This window comes from Pholcus phalangioides, unplaced genomic scaffold, assembly GCF_987345545.1.
Source record: "Pholcus phalangioides strain wild (caught in Gottingen) unplaced genomic scaffold, Ppha-v1.0 ptg000027l_1, whole genome shotgun sequence".
In the NCBI taxonomy this organism is placed as follows: Eukaryota; Metazoa; Arthropoda; class Arachnida; order Araneae; family Pholcidae; genus Pholcus; species Pholcus phalangioides.
Genome location: NW_028301617.1, coordinates 10347724 through 10372622, shown reverse-complemented (window position 1 = coordinate 10372622; position 24899 = coordinate 10347724). Strand labels below are relative to the sequence as shown.

General features: G+C 42.3%; 1 protein-coding gene across 1 annotated transcript in view; it reads right to left on the bottom strand.

The window, feature by feature from the left end:
* LOC149068383 (tyrosine-protein phosphatase 10D-like) overlaps positions 1-24899 on the bottom strand; it is an 80633-nt gene that overhangs the window by 40993 nt on the left and 14741 nt on the right. Inside the window, exons 3-7 of the mRNA XM_089251873.1 lie at positions 6410-6659; positions 5201-5473; positions 4827-5105; positions 1134-1409; positions 874-974 (exon numbers count right to left, since the gene is read on the bottom strand). Coding sequence (XP_089107999.1) covers positions 874-974; positions 1134-1409; positions 4827-5105; positions 5201-5473; positions 6410-6659 — 1179 coding nt within the window. The remainder of the gene's footprint in view (positions 1-873; positions 975-1133; positions 1410-4826; positions 5106-5200; positions 5474-6409; positions 6660-24899) is intronic.

Here is a 24899-nt window from a genome sequence, read left to right as displayed (position 1 = left end):
ATGCATGGCACTCAGTTTTGTTTTGGTTAGTGGGATTCGTTTTTATTGTGAATCTGATTGAGTCCTACACAGAATATCACTCTGTATAGGACTTATTTTCTTAGATTAAACTTTGAATATAAGAGGCAAAATGTGCAGTATTTCAGAGATATTATGACTGATTAAGTCAAAAAACAAATGCTGCTTTGATGAATGGTTTCTCAAGCTTGAAAATTGTCAAATGGGTTTACAACTAGAAGTATGCCTAAAAGTTATTTTTGTTAAGTAAGGTGGAACATAATTTCACTGCCCCATTCCAGATGTGAGAATCAATACTAATTTTTTCCATGTTTTCTCTCTAAAACTTACCAACTGGGGAAAATGCCTCTTTACTCCCCCCCCCCCCCGCCCCGCCTTCAAAGCTCTCTAAGAGATAGCTGGCTGTAAATCATTGCAGGATGATTTACAGCTGGGGCTGTGATCAGTCATCGTTTGCCACCATCTTTCCCCCACTAAAATAAAATATCTCTGGTCACTGCTGGGACAAAAAAAAAAAACTTGTCAGTAAAAGAGGGGGTGACCAGATCTGAGGGGCATCCATTAAGGGGGGGGGGGGGTTTACTGCAATTCCAGTCCTGTGAAAGAAGACTTGAGTGTCTGAGGAGCACATTGTTTAGAAAACAGAGTAATCAAAGTAAACATTGCAAAAGTCATTGTTTGAAGCGGAGAAACCATTGTTGCTGAACAATTTTTTTTACCATTTCAGACCTTTTTTAGGTCAAGAATTTTTAAAGCAGTCTATCATTTTGGGTACTGTTTAGTATATATCTGAAATTTTGTACAGATCGGTCCAAAATTGCAATCATTCATGTTAATTGATATACAGTTACTTACAAGGTATGAATCTTGCACACTCCCATTATTAGGTTGCCACTGAATAAGAATTTCTCCAGCTTCAAGAGCCGATGCTTTCAGTTTTTCCACTGGTAAGGGCTCTGTATAAAAGATACATCATAATAAATTACTCTACAAAGTACAACAACAAGAAAAATTGATTAGTCTGGAAATACAAGATTATAAATCCTTCAGTATTTGAACTTTGAACGAGAAATGTACAATATTAGCTAAATATAATGCACTGATAACAGATTTACTTGTAGTCACATTTGCAGAAGCTGGCCAGCTTGCAACATTGCCACTAACGGTCTTCACCACTACTTCGTATGTTTTTCCTGGTTCTAAATCTTCATGGAAGTTTGCGATTCGTTCTTGCTCGATTCCAATATTCTGCCTTGTGTCACTCTGTATACCCAAAGCTACTTGATAACGATCAAATTCTGACAAAGCTTTTGGTGCAGACCATATGACATCAAATGAATACGGAGTAACTGTATCTTTATTGAATGTGACATTTGTTGGAGCTAGTGGAACTGGAAGAACAAAAGAAATTCTAAATTTCAATTACAATGATTCGCATAATTCTAATAAAAATTGGAGTTCCAAATACATTTTTCTCTGCTGGGTTCATTGCGTCAAATAGTCTAAACAGACTAATATTGCTATTATGTTGTCATTTTAGACATCCCTGCTGGATTAAATACTGTGCATTCAATTACTGTAGGTATTGCTTATAACGTTTTCTAACAAAACCATCATGATAAAACGTCGTAAGTGGGAAAATGCTTTAAACAGGAAATCTTATATATATATATAATGAGGATTACTCAGAGTGAAGACCACAAAAATAAGTCTTACTAAGGGGAAAACATAAGTCGGAATAATGTAAGCAGGATCCACTGTTAAAAAAATATCCCAGAAATGAAAAATAACAAACATCTTGAAAACGAAGCTTGTGAATTGGTTATAACGAAGCTGATCAACAAAATAATGATTGAAGCCAGAGGCGAAAGCAGGTTCAACCTTTGGAGGGGGAATAAAAGGCTTGGAGGTGAGGAGAAAAAAATTTCCAGAAAATTTTTCAGTTACCAACTTTCAGAAAAGCAATTAAATTAACACTAGAAGGACTGATGGCGGTGAAAATAACTGGAGGTTGATTTTCATGAGTTTTTTCTTAATGGTTAAATGTAAATATGAGTGCAGGGAAGCAATCTAATATATATATATATAATTGATTGTGTGTGTGTGTTCTCTATGCAAATCTACAATTTTTTACTGATCGACGCCAAACTTTGCATATATACCAAACATGGCCCGAATTGAATGATAGACTAATTTTAAAGTTCATCAGAGCTGGGTAAATTCCCGAAATGGGCAAAAAAAAAAACTGTCGGACAACTCTCACTGCCTCAACAAGATGGAGCCTAGGCTGTGTACGGTATGAAATGAAATGTCTCAACAATCACTTATGAAATGCTCACTTTGGTTACCGTGGCTCCCTAGCAATGCATTTCAGATAGGCATATGCCTTTACAATGGTTTGTCACTTTCAATCCCTTCAGCAACTGAAGAAAACTCGGGCAACGTGGGGTATTTATAGCTAGTATAATATAAAAAAATTCTGAGTTATCCAAATAAATTTTATAATTAAATTTTATTTTTAAACCCTTCACTACAGTGTTGTTTTTAACAGTTTTAAATATTTTTTAGTGAATTTTTTTTTCAAGTTAAGACTTGAGGTATGCATAAGGGAACCTAGATAATTAATTAAATCAATAATCAATCAAGTTAATTATTTTTCCAATATTTTTTAAAGCCATTTGACACAATAAAGCACAAATCAATCAGAGAAAAAAACTTTTAATTTTTGATTTTGGCTCAGGTTTGAAGAGGACCAGAGAGACTCCAAAGCAGAATATGCAAAAATGTGTGACGTACGTCGCAGAAAAACCAGTGCTGTTGCAGAACAATCTGGAAGAATTTTAAGAAAAGCGTAGAAAAACGCTATTATGTATACATGAATTTTTACCACAGAACATTTTCAGTCAGCTGAGGGCTCGTTGCAGAACATCGCGAAACATTCTGCTTTGGGGCAGAGAGATACCTGCCCAAAAGTTCCTTGTTGCATGTATAACTGGTAAAAAAATACTTGCATTCTAAACATTATAATTGCCCATGGAATTTGCACATCACACTTTTCAATACCTTTGTTACACTAGAAAAAAATTTTCTACATGCATATTTTTCAAGCATTGGAAATTTATCACTTTTTTTCTTTATTGCATAGCGGCACCTGGCCGCTGCCTTTTTCCCTGGTATATAGAGGCGCTTATTATTGTTAGCCAAGAGTTCTGATTCCTGAACAAATGATTCCTGCGAATGACAGACACATGAGTAATGGTGTAGATGGGCACGCTACTGTACAGTCGAGAGCAACAAAAAATAAACTACACTCACGTTCGAACTTGCAGTTTTTGTTGCCGATTGATACAGTTTTTTTTTGCTGCAGTGGGATATCAGATAATACGGAATGTTGGATAAGCAAAGGTCGGATAAATGAAACTCTACTGTATTTCTCTCACATTAATGCTTTTTTAAATCTCAAAGAATGCTTTGGGGCATCATGACCTTCTTTCTCGTTTTCATTTGCTTTTCATATTAATTTCCTTCTGTTTACTTATTTCTGCATATTGCATTTTTGTGCAATTTATCTATTTTCGGTTTTTAGTTTTTTTTTATTTTGGATAGACGTGGCTTTGTCTTCCTTGTATCGAATCATCAATTTGTATTTCCATTATGTATGTATAGTTTTGTATTATGTGTTTGTTGACGATTTAATTATGTCTGTGGTGGTTTTCCATCTCTGTAACTGGGCTCAGCCTGTTGCGATGTGCAAATAAATATTTTGAACAGAAACTACCCCCTCGCCACGATCCAAGAAGTCACCCCTTTTACTCTTCAGTTAAAACACAAAAACTGGTATAATAAACCAAATTTTTTTTGTTTAAAAATCGGTGGCGATTGTTTTTGGTTGTTCTCAACCTTGAGGCACAAATACAAGCGAATCTCCCCACTACAAAGTCTTGCCACACAGGGAGCAACATTCCTACCAACTAAATGAATGTGCAATCATTACACTTCACTCATAGATGGCAGCATTTAAATTTCAAACATGACACTAGATACGCACTCAGACTGTTAGGCACCTACATACACATACTTCCAGCACAATTGAATAGGTAACGAATTGCCAATGGTGATAGACTGGATTTGTGCTCGGTTTGAATGAATGAATGTTTCAAAAACTGTTCCTATATGGGAGACGGGAGATCAGTTTTTGAGGAGAAATAAATTTAATCTGAGTTCTATCAATGTAATATATCACATCCATCACATATAAATTTATGGAGACTGATGTGACTGACTTAACAATCACTTTCGGAATGTCTACTTTAGGTACAGTGGTTCCGCAGCAATGCGTTTCAAACATGTACATGAATTTTCAATGGTTGGTCACTTCTTTAATATGCTGCAAATATTTGTATAACTTTATTTCTTTATAATGGTATGCCACTTTTTCAATCCTCCCAGTAACTGAAAAAACCCAGGCAGTGCCGGGTATTATAGCGAGTTGTTTCATAATCTTTTAGTTCTTCACTGATAGCGGAAAAGATTGAGTCATGTTCCATTAATTCATACATTGATTACATCCTTTTTGTGTATTTTTTTTCAGCCTTCTGTTTCCTTCCCCCCCCCCCAATCTTCTCTTTTTGCTTCCATTAATTTGGTTTTTGCCTATGACTCCCCCCCCCCCCATACTCAACCTGGGCCCCAAGTCGAGAACTTTGATGACTCTTCATAATTGCAGGACGACTATACTTTTTGTCAACATAATATAGTCATGTATTGAAAGTAGTAAAATTATGGAAATTTGTTTTCGATTAACTTACCTGTTCGATATTGAGCTTCAGTTGGTTCACTGATCTGAGATTGACTGACAGTTTGCACTGATATATTGTAAGCTCTACCGGGAACCAAGCCATAAAAAGCTGCCTGATCAGGGCCGGGAAGTTCTTTTTCTTTGAAAAGGACGGACTGCAGTGCATCGGACGGATTTATGCTGACGCGGTATCTGTCAAATATTCCAGAAGGATATGGTGGCTGCCACAACACAAGGAGAGTTGTCTCATTTCGAAACCATACGATGAAACGACCAGGGGTGTTCGGCTCTGTAAATAAATATACAAATCGATACAGCTATTATGTTTTCACTTACATTAAAAAAATTCTGTAAGAAAATGAAACACAAAATCAAGGCACATACTTGTGGTGAAAGTCATCGTAGATATGGACGATAACTTGTCTTGATAAACCGTACTAAGCTCAGCATCATAAGATGCTCCTGGTAATAGGTCGTGGAGAGTGAAAGATGAGAAATAGTCCTTGAGACTGAAGGTTCGAGTCCCAGTATCATCTTCAGATGATGAGATGACAAGTTTGAAACCGGTGTATCCTCCAACACTCGGTGGATCCCAATTCAGTTGGACATTCTTGCCGGTCAGTACATCCACTGACATATTTGTCGGTGGATCTGGTTCTAAGAGAGAAACATGAAGAGATGAAATACATTAAGACTGCAAATTTTTATTAAGAGCATTTCTCAGATTTCAAATACCCAGACTTCGAAAAGTTAAGCATGAGAGGGCTTATATTACATTAGATGGTTATTGGAACATAAGCATGTGGTACTTGTACATACAGTTTTCATGTGGTCACACAGTACTGGCAGATATCGTCACACCAAATGATGCTGCTACAATGGATGTAACAGTTATGGAAGCCTCTTGTTGATTCCGCTTGGCTACTATAGCAATATAATGATCATCAGAAAGAGTGGTAACCTTTGATCAACTGGGTACAAGTCTACTGTCAATTGTTCAACTTGTTAGTAATCATTTCCATAATCAGTATATTGCTATAATAGCCAAGCAGAATCGCGTGCAACCTCCACAACGGTTGTATCCATGGTTGAAGCGTCACTGGGTAAGACAATATCTGCCAGTACTGTGTGTGTGCCAAAGGTTCCACATGAAGAGGCTGTAGCCTGAGTACTGCATATTTGTGTCCCACTAACTGTCCAATCCAGAGGAGTAAGACTGAAGTGGTGTCATTATGTAATCACATAAGCAGTCACATCAAGGGGGCCCCCACAAGCGAAATGTGATAATTCATGAAATTTTCTGAACTCTATAATATTGCAACAACAGATTAAACATAAATTCAAAAAAAAACTAACTGAAAATTGGGTAAAACCAGGAAATTTTTCAAAAAAAGTCAGGATGGAGAACCCCCCCCCCCCCCCCCCCCAGAAAAACAGGGCTGTCACGGAAAATATGGGACACGTGGTCACCTGATGCTGAAACTACTTTTAACAATTTGTAAAATCACTCCCTCCCAACAGCGAGCTCTAAATCTGCCCCCCCCCCCCGAGTCCTGTGTTTAACTTCTGGAAGCCAGTGCACTTCATATTTACCTGTTGCGAAGACGTCTGTCCATATCAATAGATCAGCCACAGATTGGTTGGAATAGCTCAGTTGAAAAGCATACTGTGTGCCAGGAATGACATCATCGATGGCGATGCCGTCATCTTTCACGCTCAGTGGGTGGAAAGTCACATTTGGAGGAGGTTGACCTTCTGGTGGATGATAATCCAATCTTAGTCGTCCATCGGTCAATGACAAGACTTCTGGTGCGAGTGGAAGCTCCACTCGGACTGATAGAACCTATTCATAATCAAAAATAAATACATACATGAGAGGAAAAACCTTCAAAGATTTTCAGTTGTCGTTTATAATATGTCACTATTATAATCTATATTACATTTGTTTTCAGGACTACACTCAAATTTGCAATCAGCAGTGAATGAGCACAGTTGGTCATTTCCTACCATCGATTTGGAAGTCAGGCCCTGGATTTTCTGGAATGATGTCTTTAAGCAGGGTGCATGACTCCCACATTATCAGCCAAGCCCTACCAACTTTGAGATCCGAATGTGATCCAAGAACTTCCATTTAAAAAGTCTCTCCACAGAGAGCAACCAGACACACTTAAATTCAAACATGACATAAACAAAAAAATTGGGGGGGGGGGGGGGGTGATGGGAACGATCACCTCACCTGAGTCAGGCCACCAGAGCTTGACAATATGGGAGTATGAATCTGTCCAGTATTTTACGGGACAGTGTAATGATTAACAAAAACCGTCTCTTCCACATATCACTCTGGATTCGTGCCTGGGGGAGGAAGGCGTCGACTACTGTTTGTGCACAGGGTGCCAATTTGTCCGCTTCCGAATTTGAAAACCAGATGGCAGCAATTGACAAGAAACACACATAAACCCCTTATGTTACACATTTTTTGCCAACGTGAAATGGTCTGTGATTCGGTTCATATGGTGCAAAAAAACCTACTCCAGGGAAAATCCGGCGTCACACAGAAAACGTGTTACATAATCACGCTACGCGTTTGTATTTTCCTAGCGTGGCGCATCAGATCTGGGCAGCTCAGGGCCGTCTTAAGAGGATCATGGGCCCCCGGGCCAAGTGGTTTTTCTGCGGCCCTGCCAGGTAAATTCTAGCAAAATTTCAACCAAATCTAATTTTTTGGGGCCCCTCTTCTCTTGAGGTGCCCGGGTGCGCCCATGTGTTAAGACGGCACTGGGGCAGCTATATTATAGTATATGGACTTGGCATCAGCTACTCTGTCGTCTGCATGCTCCGAATTGAAGGGAAGGGAAAGAAAGCACAACAAAAATAAAGGGAAGATCGGTGAAACGCATGACACATTTGACTAACAGTCATACTGCTTTTCTTATTGGTGAGTGGATGGCATGTCGCCCTGGGTGAATCACGTTGCGCGGCACAAGATATCATCTGTTCAGCCGGGTTTTCCTAGGAATAGGTTTGTTGCGCAGCGTGAACCGAATTAGACTATTTCGCGCCTCGTCTATTGTTTACAAACGAATCGTCTGCAGCAATTAATGCCCTCACACACACGTGGTGGTAGTTGTTATCTTACTTCTTTTGAATGTTAAAGGACGCGGGGCTTAACGAGGAAGACCAATAAGAACAGAGCGGAAAAAAAAAGGACGAGAAAGAAAACTGACCATATTACCGGTCTCTATCGGGACATTTACATATTTTCCAATAAGGGGTCGTTCAAGTATTACGTAAGCAAATTTTTAGACATTTTTGATTCCCCCCCCGCCCCCTTGTCAGCAAAATTTCGTCATCAGCTCTGCCCCTCTGAATCCATATATCATAAAGGGTGGTTGATGACGTAAGCATTATATAAACACCCCCCCTCTTATCATCAAAAGTCAGCAAATCGGAACCCCCCCCCCCCACATCGATGATGACGTAATACTTGAACGGCTCCTAATTGTTCGGCCCTATAGCAACGATTTTTTAAAAAATAAACCCCGTATTTTCTCGCCACATTTTTTGTATTTTTACTAATTTTGGCGATCCCTGACTTTTCCTTAAAAATGTCCCGTTTTTCCACGTACGAACCTTTTCGAGTAGACATCATCATCAGCATCACTGAGGGACAAACACTGGATAATTCCCATAGACATCAATGTTAAAATTGCCGATTTTGGCGTAGAAAAGCGGAAATTTAGTGGGGTTTTGCCACCACATCAATAATTTTAAAAATTGAATCGAATAATTCGATAATATTTCGATTTTCAAAACATTGAGTTCGCTTAGAAATACGAAGACCAGAAAATGAGCCAGACCCACTTTTGAGGTGGATATTGATGCAATCATTGATTTCAACGTTTTATTTACATCTTTTCAAGCGCGAAAATGAGAATTAATGTCTACGTAGTCTTATATCATCCAATAGCATCAATCCATATAGTTTAGGATGTTTTGAAATCAATTATGGGCCCATATAAATTACATTGAAGAAATTCCGGAGCTTTAATCAAGCATTTTTTGAAGCAGAAACAGAAAACAGGCAGATCAATAACTTGAACTTCGGGGGGGGGGGGGGAATCGAAATATCTAGCTCCCATTAAAAAGAAGCAAAACGAATCATTTCTATGTTTCTTTAATTTAGATTTGTTTCTTTCACGAGTCGCACAGGAAATCGCCACAACATATTGGCTATGTCCCTCAAGAAAAAGGGAAGTATCACGTGATCCAAAAAGCACCATTGTAATTAAAGTTTGAATAACGAAGATTCCTGTAGGGGGGAAGGGGGAGAAAACCGCGTTCAAAATTCGTTTACCGAAAAATATTTTGATTTAATAAGAATTTCGATTATTTAACCCGAAAAAAATTGATTTATATTTTTCTTAAATTTTTTCCCCTCTTCATCAAACCCTGCAATATGTAATTAAAATCCAGCAACCATGTAAACGTTTAAAAATTCCGGCATTGCCGGACCAAATCCGGAGAGTTGGCAGACCTGCACGTACCTTGATGCAGCTTTGGCGGCTAAACCGCCACTCTACTCGATGGCCAAACACGCATAACCCGTCGAAACACCACACTAAACATATTCCTAGTGTGGTGTTGGTCGAAACCGCCACACGGTGCGGGCTAAAACCAGATTTTTGAGTGGTTCAGCGCGGTTGGTCTAGAGCAGCGGTTCTCAACAGCGTTACTCCGTGTGCTCCGCGGCCACTCGAGGAAAAAAAAAAAAATTTAAACAATAAAAATAAATCAATAACTGACGAATAAATAAAAGATTGCCCTACGGGGCTCCGGCATAGAAATTATATACCAGAAAGGGCTCCACGAGTCAAAAAAGGTTGAGAATCACTAGTCTAGACCAGTTTCCCAACCTTTTTTGTCCCATCGCCCCCCTTCAGAAATTTTTTTCTCCCATCGCCCCCAACGCAATCTAACCCATAGGTTTCCTATGTTATAACCGTAGCTTCTACCGCCTCCCTATAACTTTCAATCAAATTTTAAAATATTTCTGAAGAAAGGGGCGATGGGACAAAAAAACGTTGGGAAACACTGGTCTAGACCAGTGGTTCTCAACCTGGGGCCATATGGCCCCCTTGCGGCCCTGGTGTATTCTGGGGGGGCCACGGGAGAAAATCAGAAGAAAGGTGATCCACGACAGGTGGTGAAGGGCGATGGTTGAAAAATATTACTACTTTCAGAATTCATCAGCTCTGTCCATAGCCGCTGTGGTGGTCGAGTGGTCATAATGACGGACTCGCATCGCGGGGATCCGGGTTCGAATTCCACCGTCACCGCAGTGGTGGTCGGCTGAAGTTGGTTTCCTGTGGTTCCCAACTTCGAGGCGCAAATGCGAGCCGATCTCCCCATTAAAAAGTCTCGCCACAGAGAGCAACACGCATACAACGATATATTATTCAATCATTACACTTCACTCACAGTTAGAAAAACTGGTGGCAGATGGCAGCACGACACCAGGGGCATCTTAACCCTTGGGTCTATGTGGGCATGACCAACACCCGATATAGATAAGATTATCTTATCCATAGGGGGCTTATATTTTATCTATTGGCATGACCCGGGTCTTCATGTCTATAATAAAGGGAGGGGGACTGCACTATATGGGATCTGGTACTATTATCGTGCATGTTCGTTGGATCGTCCCGTATTTTACACATACCGTTTTTTATAATATAATTTGACTCCTGGGAGAGATGATAATCCACCATTTGAACGTCCCGTGCCTAGCCAAGATTCCAGAGATTGATCTGATTAAAATTTCATTCATAATAAAAAAAAATAGAAAGTATTTCTCTTGGATGAGGGTAGGGGGCCCCCTGGATAGGATCGGGGGGCCGCGAGAAAAAAAATCTGATCCATAGGGGGCCATGAGCTGAAAAAGGTTAAGAAACACTACGCTGGTCTAGACCAATGATTCTCAACCTTTGGAAGCCTGCGGTCCGGTTGATTTATTTTATGTGAGTAAAAGGCCCGGTCATACGTACGCCTAATGGGAAACGGGGGTAAATTAAACCGGTGAACGATTCACGGCCCGGTTTGACTGATGTCAGTGCCCGACGGTTGAGAAACTCTGCTCTAGGTCACTATCTATATCGGGTGTTGGTCATGCCCACATAGACCCAAGGGTCTGGTTTTGGGATCATTCATATGTTTTCCACACTCTCTAGGTCAAAGGTGTAAACCATGGGCGGAGATACGGGAGGGCGTGGGGGAACATCCCCCCCCCCCCAACGTCAACCCAGCGTCAAAGGTGGAGTCGACTGATCTAATGTATATATGAATTGACATCATCATCATCGTGCCCCCCCCCCATAGGCGGGGATAGACTTCCAAGTCTATTTCCGCCTATGGTGTAAACCTCAATAAATCCACCTCTACCCGGACAGCAAGGGACTAGGTTAGTGAGTGATCAAAAGAGTGACACTGAGCGCTAGCAAACGTGTAATTGAATGAGCGCTTTTGGTCATTCACGTGCTTTCCACACTCTTTTGGTCATTCATGTGCTTTTCGCACTCTCTAGGTCACGCACTTTCTCGGCCACTCTTTTGGTCATTCCCATGCTTGCACACGCTCTATGTCACTCTTTTGGTCATTCCCATACTTGCACACGCTCTACGTCACTCTTTTCTCTTTTGGTCATTCCCATGCTTGCACACGCTCTACGTCACTCTTTTGGTCATTCCCATGCTTGCACACGCTCTACGTCACTCTTTTCTCTTTTGGTCATTCCCATGCTTGCACAAGCTCTACGTCACTCTTTTCTCTTTTGGTCATTCACATGCTTGCACACGCTCTACGTCACTAACTTACCTGGTCCCTCGCCAGGGCCGTCTTAAGAACATCGTGGGCCCCCTGGGCCAAATGATTTTTTCTGAGGCCCTACGTGGTGAATTCTCGGAAATTTCAACCATATTTCAATTTTATGAGGCCTCAAGAGAAACTGTCCCTCACTCTGTAGATCACTATTTTAGTCATTCAATTACACGTTTGCTAGCGATCAGTGTCACTCTTTTGATCACTCACTAACCCTTGCTGTCCGGGTAGAGGTGGATTTATTGAGGTTTACACCATAGGCGGAGATAGACTTGGAAGTCTGGGGGGGGGGGCACGATGTTGATGTCAATTCATATATACATTAAGATCAGTCGACTCCACCTTTGACGCTGGGGGGGGGGTGTCCCCCCACGCCCTCCCGTATCACGCCCATGGTTTACACAAAAATTTAACCGCCCTTCTCTTATTTTTCTACTAACTTTTTTGGTTGCTCATTCCTCAAATTTGCCGCCCCTTTGAACTCGCTGTAATGGGCTATAGCCCGCTAAGTTCTCCCCGTAAATACACCTCTGGGGGTTCCGCCATTATTTTCGCACCAGGCCCCGCATCTGGTAAGGGCGGGCGGTCCCGTTCAATGGTGAGCACTACGCTGAATTATGTTTAATCATTATTTTAAGAGTCATCACACACATCGGTGCTCGGCCTTTCTCTGATGAATAAAACAGAAAGTGCTCGTGGCTCGAAATAATATTAAGGGTAAATAAATTAAAAAGGTTAAAGACCCCTGAAATCCGTTCCATAACCCAAATAATTTGAATAATTGAAATATCTCCCATTAAGCAACAGAAACGGAAGAAATAACCCCAGAAATTGCACACAAAAAAAAACAACTTTCACACTTCATCAAACCCTACACGTCACAGCCGAGCAGCAAAGCCAACGAACAAAAAAAAACAAAAAGGACCAAAAAGACCTACGCCACCGCCTCACGTGACCTACTTGAAAGTGAAATGAGTCAAGACACTTTTCAACAAAAACTATCGAGAGAAATGGAAGCAGCAATGAAAAAATAAATGGCCTACACACACGCGCGCGAGCGTCGAAAGGTCATTTTCTAAAAAAAAAAAAAAAAACCCTATCGATTTCACACCTCGAAAAATAAGTCCTTGGAAAGTTCCAATCGAAAGGGAAATCGGCCTAAAACGAGTCCGAAATATGTATGTCCCAACGGCTCCGCGTGCAACGCGTGTCAAATCACCTGGCGCACGCGCGCGCGATCAAGTCGGCACACGCCACGTGAGGCAATGAGAAGAGTGTACGGCAGAGATTCCCAACGTGGGCGTTAACGCTTCAAGGGGAGGGGGGGACGATGGAATATTCCAGGGGGCGGTAGAAGCTACGGGTTTAACATAGGATACTATGGGTTAGATTGCTTTGGGGAGCGATGGGAGAAAAAACATTTCTGAAGGAGGGGGCGATGGGACATAAAAGGTTGGGAAACTATGGTGTACGGCAAAGCAGTTCGTTACGTGCATAGTTCCCAAACTTTTTGTTCCATCGCCCCTTTTTCAAATTTATTTTCTATCTTCACCCCCCCCCCCAACTGAAGCGAACCCATACGATCCTATGTTCATGGCCGCCACATCCTGTAGCAACTACTACTACTAAACCCAGACATGCACCTCGTCCATATTCCTTTGCGTAACCTCTAACGAATTGGTACATGCGGGAATGTGCGAGTACGTGTAGTGAAACCTGATGTGAAGTTTGTTTCTGTGTAATGCTTGTTATGTGTAGTGCTGCCATCTTCCACCAGTTTTTCGAACTATGAGTGAAGTGTAATGATTGAATAATTAATCGTTGTAGGCCTGTTGCTCTCTGTGGCGATACTTTTTAATGGGGAGATCGGCTCGCATTTTCGACTCGAAGTTGGGAACCACAGGAAACCAACTTCAGCCGACCACCACTGCGGTGACGGTGGAGTTCGAACCCGGATCCTCGCGACGCGAGTCCGTCATTATGACCAGTCACATCCTGTAGCAGGGCCCATAGGCTGGAATCCTTTGCGGGCCCCTTCTTTAGTTAATTTATAGCGTGAAAAAAACAAAAAATGATTAGAACCGGCCCGGGCCCCAGGACTAGAACCCTGTCAGTGCCTCCCCCCATGTGGGGGCCATGCCTATGTTATACCCGTAGCTTCAATTCCCCCCCACCGGACTATTCCATCGCCCACCGGGGGCGATATTGCCTACTTTGGGAAGCACTGATTTAGTGCATACAGTTTCCCTAACTTTCATTTCCATCGCCCCCAAAATCAAGTTCACCAATAGGATGGATAGGAACATGTACTAAATTCATCGCTGCTACCGCCCCCTCACTGAACCATTTCATCGTGCCCCGGGCGATACCATTGCTACCGTGTGGCGATATCGCCCACTTTGGGAAACACTGGTTTATAGAGTATGTTACGGTAAATGTGATAAATACTAAAACAATTATACCGGCGATCATGGGCGTACGCAAAAGCCCCCCCCCCTCTTTGTGTTGGGGCTCCAACCCCCTCCCCGTTCCCGAGCCAAGATTATAGTGTTATTTTGCAGGAAAAAAACGTAAACCCCTGGAAGGAAAAAAAATTCTGAAACCCCCCACCCCCCCCCTCGAGAAAATTCTGCGTTCGCCTATGCCGGCGATTATGCATAACCAAGCGTCGCTGGTAAATTTGAAAAATACTCGAAATTTATCGCCTTCATCTGTGATTATGCATAATACCCAAGCGTAATTGGTGAGAATCCAACGAACATGAAAAAAATTTCGAATGAATCTGGTATGTGTGCCCGCGAATAAACAGTCGTACCCCGATAAAATAACAAATTTTGCGATCGTACCCCGATATAATGATGCATGTATGGACACTATCCTGTATAGCAGAGGACTCTAACCTTTTTCCAGTAGCGAGCACTGCCTGTGTACCCATCATCAAAAGAAGAGCACTCTTACGCCGTTTGACATACGAATGCACATGAAATCCGGATGATTCTACAAGTAATAATTGAATGCAATTTGCACGAGGTGTTTAAATGAAACGTTGATCAAGTGCTCGCGGGCATCGAGCACTCTGGGTGCTTCGGAGAACACCATGGTGCTCGCGAGCAACGGACTGAAGATGCGTGCTGTATAGTATATCATGTAGTACGATTTATCACAGCGGGTCTCAACCGGTGCCCCGTGTGGACACCCCCAAGGGGCCCCGCGGCCGCTCGAGAAAAGCAAAAAAGTGAATTTGAAGGAAAAAATCTATATACAGTCGAATCCCGTTATATAATGAACGCCGAGAGACCAGGGAAATCACTTTGTTATGCCAATGACGCTACCCTTGGGTATTAAGCGTAATCATCGGTAAAAGTGATTAATTTAAGGAAATTTATCAAACTTGCCGAAATGTTTGGAAATTACGCATAATAACCGGATTTATCACATTTATTGTAGCACATGCATGATCAACCCGTGGCTCTCGGAGTCATTTGATGCGCTCCGCGACCTCATACCTAATTTTGTAAAAATGAATCAAGCGACACATTTCCAGATTACTTCAGAGACCCGCAGTATACTCACAGATCATTTGAATGAACCGTGGCACAGTTTTAGGCGACTTAGGGGACCCACAGTAAACTCACAGATCATTTGAATGATCCGCGGCACAGTATTAGACGACTTAGGGGACTTACAACAAACTCACAGATCATTTGAATGATCCGCGGCACAGTTTTAGACGACTTAGGGGACCCACAGCAAACTCACAGATCATTTGAATGATCCGCGGCACAGTATTAGACGACTTAGGGGACCCACAGCAAACTCACAGATAATTTGAATGATCCGCGGCACAGTTTTAGACGATTTAGGGGACCCACAGCAAACTCATAGATCACTTGAATGATCCGCGGCACAGCTTTAGCCCACTTAAGTGATTTATAAATATGCTGCAGGTCCCTTAAGTGACACAGAGTGCAATTTCACATCACTTAAGTGGTCCGCAGTACATTCCCAGATCACTCAAGTGTCCCAATTCAATTCAATTCGCCGACAATAGCCCCGGCAAATCGTCTAGGGACAATTTACTGCCGAATCCCTTTCGGGGGGGGCTAATGCGGGTTTTTTATTGTTTATGAAAAAATATTTACAAAGCAAGACAAAAGAAAAATATTTACATGATATATACATTATATACATAAAGATTTCACGCCGCTATGTAAACCGACATTTTTCATTTTTATTTTTATGCACAACCATTCATAGCCCTGATCACAGTTTGTCCCGGGGGTCTCTTGGGCCGTGACTTGGTCGCTAACTTATTGTTCAATGGCGCCGTGTTGCTGCTAGTCTGCTGGATCTTCTCGTAGGCTGATCTGGTCTAGTTGTGTGGTTGCCTATGTCTATTCTCCTCCTGTGGAGTTTTTCAATGCCCTCTTTTTCGAGATAGCGCACGAGATTCTCAAGAGTTCGTGATTCTTTTTCGAGCCGGCTCATCCTCCTAAACCACTCCTTCACCAGCTCCTGCCTTGGTTTGATCAGGTGGAAGACTTTTGTGTAAGGGCAGCTGGTGGCATAGTGGAGTGGTGTGCCGACTTCTCCGCACATACATTTGTTGTTGTTAGATATTTTGAATCTCTCGAGGTAGCTGGGGAATGGTCCATGACCAGTAAAGAAAATGGCTTTCTCTCGGGACCATCCCACAGCCCTCCATCCGACTCGAGGTAGGATATCGTGAATCAGTCTGCCTGGGTGTTCAGGTTCGTCCCAGTCCTCCTGCCACATTTTTAATAAGTGACTTTTCAGAAGTCTTTTGGCATGGGAAGGGGGAAGCTTAATTAACATTGCGCTCTGAGCAGATTTGGTGGTTTTCTTGGCGAGCTTATCCACCAACTCGTTGCCATGGATACCAGAATGACCTCGCACCCAGTGCAGACTGACATTTTTGTTGGTGGTCAGGTAGTTGCGGATCTGTCTGGCATTGTGGTGTCGTGTGAGCGGGTCTCTTATTGCTTCCAGGCTAGCTCTGCTATCCGTGAAAATCCTTATTCTGTCCTCTGTTTTTATGGCTTGCTCTGTAGCCATTTTGAGGGCCCACAGCTCCGCTTGGAAGACACTGCAACCGTCCTGCAGCCTCGCGGCCCATTGATTGGTAGTGATTCCATCAGTCAGCCATATAAGGGCTGCTGCCGTCCCGTCCGCTGTTTGGGAGCCGTCTGTGTAGATTGCTTTGCATTTGGGGTCCACGAGTTGCTCATCGGTTGTTATCTGGGCATCGATGGGCTCACTGGCAGGGTGTTGGGTCCATCCTATCGCATTTCTTTCATAATTGGTTGAGTCAAGGTGTATTCCTGCTGACGTGATGTTTCTTCCCAGCCTGGTGAGTCTGGCGGATTTTGCAAGGAATTGCGTGATCAAGGCCAACGGAGGAGTACCTGCCAGCACCTGCATTGCCATGGTAGACGTCGTGCGGTAACATCTAGTCATGTACAGGAGAAATCCTCTTTGTGCGGAATTCAGCATGCGCTGCGTTCTAACCGTCATAGAGGACCCCCATGCGGCTGCTCCATATGTAATTATCTTAACCGCACTTGGGTATAGAGAATCCTTCGGTATTTTGTTTTGAGGCCCCACTGCGGTCCCGCTGCATTCCGCATTCGCTGTAGGGTCCTCATTGCCTTTGCCTTTTGCTCCTTCATGTGTGCTAAAAAATTTAGTTTGCCATCTATGGTTAGACCTAGACACTTGAGGGTAGCAGAATGTCTAATTGGCTCCCCATTCAGTTTGATAGTGGGACGGGATTTCTCACTAAACCAAATGTACCGGCACTTGTCTGCAGCAATTTCCAAGTCGTACTCTGTTAACCAATCACTGACTATCTTCATTCAACCGGCCCACGGAACGGAACATATATAGACCACTGACCTGCCGTGCAGTTTCAGATCACTTATGTGGTTCAAAGCATATTCCCAGATCACTCAAGTAACCAGGGCACATTTCCAGGATATTCAAGTGATCTGCGGCACACTTACAGATTACTTAAGTTAATCGCGGCACAGTTCCAGAGCACTCTCAAGCTGCCCACGACACATTTCCAGATCACTTAAGCGACCCGCCGCATATTTACATATCACTCAAGTGACAAAAACCTTTCCCCAGTTTGTGGGCACGTGAACTAACATTCTCCTTATTGATAAGTCCTCTATAGAACCACTTAAATGATCTCCAAATGTCCCGCCGCAGATCCTTCAAGTGATCTGTAAATGTGTTTCGGCCAGCTTAAGAGCTCTGGAAATGTGCAACGCATCACTCAATTGATCCGTAATTATGCCACGGATCACTCAAGTAATCCGGGAACGCCCCGCGGGTAACTTGAGTGATGTAGAACTGCACTGCGGGCCGCTCAAGTGCTCCAAAACTGTACCACATGCCACATAAGGGATCTCTAAATGTGCCACAGACCGCTTAAGTGTGCCGTGGGCCACTTTAGTGATCTGAAAATGTGCCACGGACCTATTTGAATGATCTGGAACTGTGCCACGGGTCACTTAAGAGATCTGTAAATGTGTCGCTTGGTTCATTTTTACAAAATTGGGTTTGAGGTGGCGGAACGCATCAGATATAATCCCGAGGGCCAAATTTTGTCCGTGGCCTATGGGTTTAGCATACATGGCTTAGAGCAGAGGTCTTAAACGTTTTCCCAGTCGCGAGCACTGTCTGTATCCATCATCAAAAAGAAGAGCACCCTTACGGCAAGTTTAACATACTGAATGCATGAAATGGCAATGATTTCAAAATCCTTGAATGCAATTCCTCCAAGGTGTTTGATTGGAACGTTGATCAAGTGCTCGCGAGCACGAAATTGGACAAGAGCATCGAGCACCGTGGTGCTCGAGACCAACGGGTTGAACACGCTTGACTTAGAGGGCGAGTCGCAATTGAAATGAACAGGAATTGATTGTAATAACAGATATAAAGGTATTTTCTTCCGAAATTTTAATTTTTAAAATATTTTTTGCATGAAATTTTTTTTTTATCATCGGGGGGGGGGGGGGGCAAATCGGGGGTCCCCCCCGAGTACGTCTGATTCCCATAGGCGTAAGCAGAATTTTCTCAGGGGGGGGGGTTACGTTTTTCCTGCTAAATAACACTATAATCTCGGCTTGGGGGGGGGTTAGAACCCCCAAAACCCCCCTTCGCGTACACCTATGCTGATCCCAGTATGCGTTAACAGGTAGGGTGAAGTGCTGAAACGAAATTTTGCTAACAAGCAAGGGCGTAGCGGGGGGGGGGGGGGCGCCTTGGGGGTCTGCCCTCCCCCCCGAAATGTGAAAAAATGAGCGAAAAAAGGGATAAAGATGGCCAAATACAAATACAACGTCACAACAGACAAAATGCCCAAAGAGGTGACTGATAAAAAGATGCCCATAAAAATATGGTTGTCATATATTTCAAAAATATATATAAAAAGATATAAATCTATTGTTCTATCACTTTAGCCCCCTCCCCCCCCGAACGAAATTTCTGGCTACGCCCCTGCTGACAAGAGGGGGTGTTAGGGTTTTGCTGACGAGGGAGGGGCAGAGGGGTCAAAAACGGCTTAAAAACCTGCTGACGTAATACTTAAACGACCGACACAGTATCCGCGGCACATTCCCAATCGTTGGCGACTGAAAAAAGAGCGTGCTGCGCCGCGCCGTGTCGAGTCGCGCGCGCGCCACACGCGTCTTAATCAGCACGTGGATTAATGAGCCCTTCGACGTGGACAATGAAAAACAGTTCACTCTCTTTTCTCTCTCGTCTTCAATAATAATAAAAAAAAAAGATGGTGACACGGGGATTTCCTCGTTTACAAGAAAACCTGTTCTCTCGTTTACAACGAAGGTAGGCAACTAGTTTTAAGGCCTACATAACTTATTCGCTGGGGGGGAAAAGTGGGAAGAAAGAAGAGGCAAGAGAGAAGAAGGGCCTTGAGAAGCAATTGAAATTCATGGTAAGATATTAGCAGCCAAAAAAACAAGAGGGAGAGACGAAACTGGTATAATGTGATGATGGTGCCTCGTTATTACGGATGGAGACGATGATATCAGTCCGTGGTCTGGTTGAGCGACATCCATGTCATCCATTGACTTGCTTAGGGGTGCCATAACCCCCCCCCCCCCGAGTGTCTGGTTCATGTTTGTCCCACCACGACTAGTTCTTGACTAGGCCGAAATCTATGTATGGCTCGACGATTCCAAAAAGAAAAAGAAACCTCAGATGTTTTACCTGATCTAACCTACCACGCGTATCTGGTCCATAGAAGAATTCCTGTCGCCATTGGCCCTACATGTCCAACACTGATGTAGATTGGGATCTCTTCGTGTGGTGAATCAGCTCCAAACTGCATCCAGAGGCGCATTTACGGGGAAGGGGAGGCTTAGCGGGCGGAAAATTCGAGAAATGATTGGTCAAGAAAATTAATAGAATGGGGGATGAAGAAGGGGGGGGGGGAGGGCAGCAAAGTTTGAGTAGCCCACAGGCGGTAAAACCATGAGTCTGCCTAGGTCAGGAGCGGGGACCGGGCCAACGAATGACCAAACGAGTGACTTAAAGAGTTTGCAAGCATGCGAGTGACTGAAACGGTGCGCAAGCAGGTTCATGGAAACTTCGCCTCCGACATTTCGCCTGCCCTGACCGTGTGAAAGTGTGGCAAAGTGTGTGTGATCATATGAATGACCAAGTGAGTGACCGCGTGAATGGGACATTTACGCTTCGACATTTCGCCTCTTGTATAAATTTTATGAGTACGCTGCAAAAATGTGAATACATATAATTTTTTTAATACTGAAACCGCGATATTTTGTCGCTATAACGGAAACACGGTCACTCACCTGATCACTCATGATCAATCACTCACTTGATCATTGGCCATTCATTCAACCATAGTCACTCACTTGGTCACTTATACAGTCAGGACAGGCAAAATGTGCAGGGAAACGAAACGTTTCGCGAAATTTTCGGATTCCGTGCAACACGCGAATGACCAAGAGCGGCCTAGATAGCGAGGGATCATGTCAGTAAGCATGCGAGCACCCAAAAGAGTGACTTGGATACAGAGGCGGAGGGTGGGGGGCCCAAGAGGGCAATAGCCCACAATGAGTTTGTTTTGATCGCAGAGAATCAGGCGTCATAGTACGTCTCAGAAGGGATCTTCATGTAGCAGAATGGGATGCCACAGCACACCAGTACGTCGGCGAGAGGTGTTAATTGCAGAGTGTGAGCATGACAAACGCGCGGTTCAGTTCATAATCCCAACATGTCAGAACCAATTTATATAAAATTATGTATTTAACGGACAACAGGACGATGCGGCGCAGAATTTACGACCGATTTCAAAAATCTAATTTTCACTGTAAAAGCCGCACTTTCCGCTTTCAGTCCCGAAACGGAAACCGCGCGACAGAAAGCGGGAAATTTTGCGGCCTGTACGTTAAAAATTAAATTCTTAAAATATGTCATCAGTTCATCATCTTGTTTCATTAAATACAATTTTAAAGAAATTAATTTTGACCTGTCGGGATTATGGCCCAGAACCACACCTCCCCTAACCCCCCATGACAAAGTAATACTTTGGAGGCAGAGTGGGTGGGATGTTACAGTTAGGCAGTGGTACATTTGGTTACACCAGGGTTCTTCAACGCGTGGCCCACTGAGCTTTTCGCCGTGGCCCACCGAAAAATTGCTAGAAAACATTGAAAGACTAAGGCCGGTATTACACTATAAAAGTTTGATAAAAGTAATTTTATAAAACTTGAAAAATTCCACCAATAAGATTATCGGTTGCATTTGCTCGAATCTAACCTATGCGCTTTATTGGTTGAATTTTTTGAGTTTTATAAAAGAGATTTTATCAAACTTTTATGGTGTAATACCGGCCTAAGTGAAGAACAAAAAATTGATGTGACACCCGTATTTTCATTACCATTTACGCCATGTATCTGATACATAACCAGGGCACCAGAAAATAATTTCCTGATGTAATAATGATAAAGTAATTAATATACAATAATAATGATACATCACCAGGGAAATAATTTTAAAATAATTGAAAAATAATATTTTCAAAATAATTTTTAAATAACAATTTCAAAATGATTGAAAAAATAATTTTTTTTAGAAAAATTATTGAATTATTATAAGTTATTTCAAAAAATATAATTTCAAAATAATTTTAAAAAACTAATTTGAGAACTGAAAAAAAAATCCAAAATAATTAAAATAATAATTTCAGAATAATTGAAAAAAATAATTTCAGAATAATTGAAAAAAAAAATAATCTAAAAGTAAATGGAAAAAAAATGTGTGTGATTTGAGAATGAATAAATATATTCAATTATCTGGGGCCCCTTACATTTTACTCGGAGGCCGTGTTTGGTGAATCCGTTTAGACGCCAAACCTCAAGTCCTCGTGAATATGGATTCTATCTGACTTGGTGCGGTGGCCCACGTGCTTCGCGGGAAGTTCGAATTCGGCCCGCAATGTCCGAAAGGTTGAAAACCCTTGAGTTACACGGTCGTATGTTACTGTACGATAGCGGGATATTTCGGTTGCAGAGTGTTGCCACAGAACGCATAACGGGATGTCCCGGCGACAGATGGCATTCGGATCATTTCAGACACATTTAGGATACAGATTTTTATCTCGGGAACTGACATTTGAAATACTTCAGAAATATTGAGCAACAGCGAAACTTCCGTGAACCAAGGCATGATCAAAATAACCATATCGACCCAGATTCCAAACAACATCGTTGTTCCATTGGCCAACACACACACATACTTCTGTGGTTTCGCACCAAAGAGTGTTTTTCTCTCTCTCCCCCTCAGTTACTAAATCGGTTATTGATATTAATCCCAAGTAATAATTTTCTGCGAAATTCCAGAAGGAAATGATCTCATACTTGACCCCCACTTCCCATCGAAGATTCTTTCAGACGAATCCAAGTCGGCACAGGATGTTTCTCAAGTACAGTCAAACTCGGTTATAACGACACCGAAGAGTCCGCGAAATTTTGCCGTTATAACCGAGGTGTCGTTTCAACCACAATCGACGTTTTCTAGTATGGAAATATAACCAGTTGCAACCAAAATAGTGGTCATGAAATTGTTTTATTATACGTTAGTGTGATCCTATTTAATCAGGGAAAACACGTGAAATGGGCATCATAAATACGCCAATCATCGCCAATTCTCGTTAAAAATGTTTCCAATAGTCAGCCGAATCGCTAATTATTCCTTATAAATAACTCTTGGCGAGAAATAAGGTGCTACAGCAATCCGCAGTAATTTAAAATGCATTTCACGGACGGGAAAAAAATTGAATGGGGCACTGGCGTCTTAACAGCATCACAGGCCTCCAGACAAAGTGATTTTCTGGACACCCAACCCCCCCCCCCCGGCTAGAAATACCTGCTATCTAATTACATACTATCGAAAATTTGACCAGATCTCATTTTCATGAGGCACATTGATATATATATTTATAGTTATAATTATCATAACATAAATCCATAAATTGCGAAAAATTATCTTCATCCCCCCCGGATTCTGAGTTATGAATTAAGGAAGCTTTGTTGAAAAGGGGCTTATTTCAAATGAAAAATGTGTTAAGAGCAGCGAAATTTCGAAATCTTCCGAATATATATAAGTGTCGTACTATCACCGTATGATAAATACGGAATGACGAAAAATGTATCCGAGGTGGTTGCGTTTTCATTTGACGTTATAAACAAGGTTCGTAAATATTTTTCTCTTGACGGGAACCGTCAATTAATGACGTTGCAACCGAGTTCAACTGTACATCAGATCGACCCAGATTCCAAACGTCATCATCATCAGATTTCTTGTTTCATTGGTCAACACGCATATTTCTGTGGTTTCGCACCAAAACGTGTGTGTGTGTCTTCCCCTATTTACTAAATCGGTTATGACGAATACCAAGTAATAATTTTCTGCGAAATTCTAGCCGGAAATGATCTCATACTTGACCCCCAATTCCCATCGAAGATAATTTCAGACGAATCCAGGATGGGCGACGGATATCTCATTCAAGTACATCAGATTATGATTTTAAAAAAAAAAGGGCCCTTTTTTTGGGCTCCCAAAGCCCCAGTTTTCCACTTTTTGGGGAAATGAATAGAATAGTGAAAGTATTATCATGAGACTCTTGACGTTATCAAATAATCCAACGAAACGGCCTTGACTTTAAACTTCTAAAAAAGTGATAAGATTTGATTTATTTATCTTACTCTTTTCCCGTTGAATACAATAATGGAAGGCCGTCGATGTGTTGTATTCAGAAAGTAGGTTTATTAGCGTAACCTAGTTTGCTTAAATGTTAAAAAAAAAGTCGATTCTTACAGAGAAAATTATTCTATTTAAGAAAAGTTTGATCTAGTTTATTTCTCAGAATGAACTAAAAAATGATGGTCTCGGTATCGAAATGGCTTTCTTCACACACAATTACGTGCACCTCCCCTCCCCATCAAAGAAGATGTAATGCCCCGATTCAATCCTAAGATGATAAATTCCAGTTCAGTTTCATCCACTCCATGTTAGTTAGTATGTTGACATCTTTAAAATGAGGTACGCCTAGTCAACAGCACCAGTACGTGCCTATTATAAAGAGAGGAACACCTGTGTCAAGGGTGCTCAACAATTAAAAGAAAGTATGGGGACACTTCACTGATTTGAAAACGTTTCGCGGGCCTGCTTAAACCTGCTCTTGAAATATGCAGCGGGTCGCACGAGTGCCCTGGAACTGTGTCGCAGGTCACTTTAATGATCTCTAAATATACTGCACTTGAGTTATCTGTAAACGTGCCGCAGCCAACCAAGTGGTCTGTAGAGGTCAGAGGAGGCGCCGACGTGAAGAAAAATTGAGGGGGGGGGGAATTGTTGGTCGTCCCGTATATACGGAACTCAAGCACGTACGCAGGAGAGGGAAGGTGCATTGCGGTGTTTTTACAGGAGTTATTTGGGGGGGGGGGGGGGGGAGGTCCTTACGATATTTATTGGTGGGGATCAAATGGCCTCAGGTTCCGGTGCCACCAAATACATTTTTGCAAAATAAGGTTTGAGGACGAAGACTACATCTCCGCCTCAAACATAATTTTGTAAATTGTTTGCTTGCAATTGACAACTTTACTTGCCTTTGACACTGTTTTAATTATATTAT